Genomic DNA, 5,208 nt, shown 5'->3' with positions numbered 1-5,208 from the left:
TATAGAGGTATCGATTTAACACAATTTTTGTTGATCTATTTACAATTTTACAGCAATTTGGAAGCGTACCAGTGCATCAGTCATTATAATAAAATAAATTCTAAATATCTATATATTTTGGTGTTAGATTTTGGGTTTTTTTAACCCAGAAAATCAGAGCTCCTCCTGCCACCTTCTCTCACCAGAATGTGGGCCCAGCTTAGGCTGTCCTGCCTGCTGCTTTGTAGTGCTGAGCAACCCTGATTTTTTTGGTGCCCTGAGCCTGCCCATGCTATTGCCTCCCACTCCCAAGCCACAGCCCCCTGGACCTGCTGGTGCTCCTCACACCCAATCCACAGTCCCCCATCCCCTCAGGCCATGTTGGTGCCCCTTACTGCCAACCCTCAGCCCCCTGTCCCTGCCAGTGCCCCTCACCCTTGGCCCACAGCCCCTTGGCCCGCTGGTGCCCTGCACTCCTGACCCACGGTTCCCCACCGCCACTAGTGCCCCTCACTCCCAAGCCCCCCTAGCCCCACTGGAATCCCTCCAACCCTCAACCCCTGCTACTCCCAGCCCTACAAGAGGGGTCCCTCAGCTGCCCCATCCTGCTTGACCCAAAGTGCAGTGGCTCTGACTTGTACAGGTGGAGGCGGAGCAAGTCCAACCCCAGCATGGGCTGGAGGGAGGCGAAAGGGATGCCTGTGACCCCCTCCCACCCTGGACCGGGTCTCCCATGCCATACCAGGTGACCTGGCCATGGCAGCCTCTGGGCAGCATCTCCCAGCCACCCCACCCCTGCAGCCAGAGGCACTGGCCCTAGTGCTAATGGCCTGGCCACACCGTTCCCCACCACCCCTGAAGGGTCCCCAACCTCCTTCCCTGGCAGGAGGGGCAGGCACCTCCCCCCCACCCTCACTGCCATGCCACAGCCCCAGCATCCCAGCACTGGCAAGCACCTGCCCCGCTTCACACCCACACACACTCCCTCCACAGCCCCCCGAACAATCCCCAGCCCCCACCCCTCAGACTTACCTGTATCCAGCTGTGAGAGCTCTCCTACCACCCTGCCTGGCTGTATGCCAGCAATATGTATGTATGTGTGCGCACAGACACCTGTGGGGTGCCCCCTGCCTCCAGTCAACCTCCCCTAGCTTCCCTCAGCCCCAAGCAGCTCCTTGCAGATTGGAAGGCTGCCAGCCTGCAAGGGGAAACCAGTTTCCTGTGGTCTTCTTTAAAGAAGAAAATCCTTGTTTCTCTCCTTTAAAGGAGGAAAATCCAAATTTTTCTGCTTTAAATTAGGGAATCCATGTTTTTCTGTGCGTTTTTGCAGCAAATGGAAAACCACTGACTTAAAGTGAGTGTGCCATTGATTCCAATCTATATAGAAGTCACTTTATTGCAGCTATGTTCTGTAAGTCCTCCATGGTAATGTGGTGTTGGCTTGGCTGAGCAGCTAAAATAGTTCAATTTGGATCTACATTAGAGGGATTTCTAAATCTTTCTCAAAGACTGAATTGGTTAAAACATTGTCCATAATTGATAATTTTTTCAAGTATGCAGTACCACAATATAAATCGATCTGAAATATGATGGCAATAGACAAATGTTAGTTTCCTTGTATACAGATTTCCATTAGGCTGGACTTAGGTTAACACCAATGTGGTAACATGTCAGCAGTTGTAGCTGCAGTATTGACTTGTTACTGTTGTACTTTATTTTTGTAGAGAAGAAAATACTACGTCTGGGTTTTGCAAGCCAGCTTGCTGCCAGTTAAAATGGCAAAGACACTGTGTTCATATAAAAACATATGCTTAATTTTTTTCTCCTGTCACAAAAGTCCCTATTTAGAGGCTTCCATTGGTGGTCATAATAATTCTGTATTATTTTAGTTCATGGGCAATAGCTGGTGCTTTAATGTTTTGCTGATTTGATAGCTGCATTGTTGACTTGTTGATACAAGCCAACATTTTATATCACGTTGGGTGTTAAACTTAAGTCCTGCCTAGTGGAAGATTTTTTTCCCCCACATTTTTCTGTTTGAAATCCATTTGATCACTGAGCCCTTAAGTGAAACAAGATAGAACTAGAGAGCTATATTTTAGAAACTCTCTGTGTACTACAGCATCACAATGAAAATGTGTTTGAAGGCTATTTCTAGATCTTTTTGAGCATTAGTGACACTCGTATGTTAAATTAAAACATTGAATTTTGACCTAGCTGCACTGCAGCCGACAAAAAGGCATGTTTGCTCAGTGCTAATATGAGCAAGGTGGTTGCAAAGAGCTTAAAACATAGAAAAGCTTGTTTTCTTGGAGATGAACTGTATGTGGAAATGTTAAATATATAATCTACACTTTTCAACATATGACAAATGCTTGTTAGGTTAAATAAGCTCTTTTACATTCTTAGCAGCTACTGCTTCATCAGTTTTATTTATTCTCTTTGATTTGTGAAAATGGCACGTTAATAAGGACAAGAGCTTGTTAATACTGTACTTCGTGTTAGAGTGATGCTATAGCTGTGACAGTCCAAGAATTATGCAAGAGGCAAGGCTTTTTTTTGGGTGATATCCAGGGATCTAGGTTTTCCGTTTGCTGTGGAAAATGTGGATTTTCTTCTTTAATGGAGAAAGATAGGGGAAACCACAGGTTTCCCATTGCGTCTTCCGCAGCTCCCTCCAGGTAAGTCTATGGGGCAGGGGAGGGGAAGGAGGGCACAGGTGACACATTGGCAATGTGGCGTGGGGGGAGCAGGGAGGCCAAGACCATGTGGCAGGGGGGGCACATACCTCCCCCCCCCCCCCAGTGTGCAAGAAGGGAGGGCAAATGGCCCCCAAGCATTCAACCCCCGATTTCTGTGTCCACCACAGAAGCCAGGCTGGACCAGCTCTAGGCAGGAGCCACCTCTGTGGCCCGGCAGGCAGGAGGGAGCACTGCACTGTCATGTCCACCAAACTGAGGTGCTACCTCCCTGCCCAGCAGCAGTGGGGGTACAACTCTGTGGCACTGCCATGCCTCACTTGGTGGCCATGGCAGCATGGTGTTCCCTCCCATGCTGGGTCCTACCTGCTGGGCTGCAGAGGTGGCTTCTGCCCAGAGCTGGTCTAACCCAACTGCAGCCCTGTCCCCTGCTGTGGGCTCATAAATCTTGGGGGGAGGGGGGTACATGTCTTCCACCACACTGTCTGTGCCTGTCCACCCCTCCATGTATCACCTGTGCCCATACACCCCCTTCACCTCACACTCACTTTCTCACACAGTGGGGGGCAGGGGGCAGTGGATTGGGAGCAAGAGGCACCTCCAGGAGTGAGGGACTTGGCAGGGCTGGGGGGCAGGGGAGCAGGAGTGTGGGACACCAACAGGGTTTGGAGGGCTGAGGGTTGGAAGTGAGGGGCAGTGGCAAGTCTGGTGGGGCTGTGGCTTGGGAGTAAAGGACAGAAGCATGAGTAGGGGCAGGGCACCAGCATATCAGGGCTGTTCAGCATTACAGCATTGGAGGGGACAGCCACAGCTGGACCTGTGGCCTGGTGAACAAAGCGGGCTGGGGAAGCTCTGATTTTCCATAATAAAAAAAAAACCAAAGTCAAATGCGAAAATATATAGGTTTTTAGAATTTATTTTGTTGTGATGATTGAGGCACTGGTAGACTTCCACATTTGCTTTTAAATTTGTAAATGTATCAAATTATTGTGTTCAACTGATACCTTTATATATAGCGGCGTTTCATTTTAATAGTGGAAAACACAGATTTGGGGGGTTTTAAATAAGAGAATTTGGGATTTTCAAACAGAGAAAACCAGGATCCCTAGTGATATCTTTTATTGGACCCAATCCACAGCTGGGTTAATGTTAGACAACTTTTCAAATGCAAGGCATTATTCATCAGAGCTGAGAGAAGAAACAGACACAGCAAGGATTAAAAACAGTATGTAGGGCTGTGAAATAGGTGAAAAGAAGCTTGATTAATGGGAAATCAAGACCCTTCTAAAGAAAAAGAGGGTTGCTGTTACCTGTAGTATGAAAGAATAATGTCAGGAATGAGGTAGATGGTATTAGATTCATTTACCTGCAAATCTACCAATGTCATATATGCCAGCACCTGCTGATAGTGCCCATCTGCTGTCTGTCTTCATAATAATTCTTAGATTCTTAAAAATGAAACCTGCTGCTTTATTGACATGTTTCTGCCCCATCACATGGGAAAAGAGACATGTTATCATACATTTGCTCATAAGTGCTGAGCTGCTATAATTGATTTTATTTTGCAACTGTGGAAAAAAAAACACTGAAGAATGTTTTCAGGATATTAATAAAATAATTATATGAATTTTGCAAATTGATTTTTAAATGGTCCTGTTTGGGCCTCCCCTACCTTTTTGTTACCCTTTTAACTATACTGGGCATTTGACTATATTTTACCCATTACCTAGTAAGCTTATAATATAAATACTTTCAATCTCTTCCTACCTGCCCTTTCTTTTTTATGTAGGATGTGAATGAAGACCCAGGAGAGGATGTTGCACTTCTTTCAGTCAGTTTTGAGGATGCAGAAGCAACTCAGGTTTTTCCCAAGCTGTATCTGTCCCCACGTATTGAACAGTAAGTACAATAACTCTTACTGGTTATTCCCATTTTTCTCATAACTTTTAGCTTGCATTCTGATTGTTTATATAGAAAGTCTTGGATAGGCCCTAAAACCATTTTGGCTTTTAATTGACAAAAGCCACAACAGTGATTACTGTAAGTGGCTTCGATGGGGGGAAACAATTTAGCTGTTTTTTGCCAATCTCAAGTGTATGTGCCTACCACTAATAGAGCTGGGACATTATTGGCTGTACTTTTGGAGCCTGGTGATCCCTGAAAACCAAGCTACATTTTCCTGGAATGGCACATACTGGAAGAAGCATCAGGTTCAGATTAGTGGGCTGATTTCCCTCATGCTGTGGATTTTTTCTTTAAAGTTTGTGCATAGGTATGTGATTTCGTAGATTTCATAGACACTAGGGCTGGAAGGGACCTCGGGAGATGGAGTCCAGCCCCCTGCCCAAAGGGCAGGAAGTCAGCTGGGTTCATAGGATCCTAGCAAGATAAGCATCCAATTTATTCTTGAAGGTGTTCAATGTAGGTGCTTGAACCACCTCCGCTGGCAGACTGTTCCAGATCTTGGGGCCTCGGACAGTAAAGAAATTCTTCCTTATGTCCAGCCTGAAACGGTCTTGCAGGAGTTTGT

General features: G+C 46.3%; 1 protein-coding gene across 1 annotated transcript in view; it reads left to right on the top strand.

Annotated features, from left to right (window-relative positions):
• Positions 1 to 5,208, top strand: part of BRE (brain and reproductive organ-expressed (TNFRSF1A modulator)) — a 288,488-nt gene that overhangs the window by 158,585 nt on the left and 124,695 nt on the right. The window contains exon 7 of the mRNA XM_019549599.1: positions 4,468 to 4,577. Coding sequence (XP_019405144.1) covers positions 4,468 to 4,577 — 110 coding nt within the window. The remainder of the gene's footprint in view (positions 1 to 4,467; positions 4,578 to 5,208) is intronic.

Source organism: Crocodylus porosus, unplaced genomic scaffold, assembly GCF_001723895.1.
Source record: "Crocodylus porosus isolate Cpor-Errol unplaced genomic scaffold, CroPor_comp1, whole genome shotgun sequence".
NCBI classification, from domain to species: domain Eukaryota; kingdom Metazoa; phylum Chordata; order Crocodylia; family Crocodylidae; genus Crocodylus; species Crocodylus porosus.
Note: the sequence above shows the minus strand (reverse complement) of the source record. Positions and strands in the feature narration are given on the sequence as shown.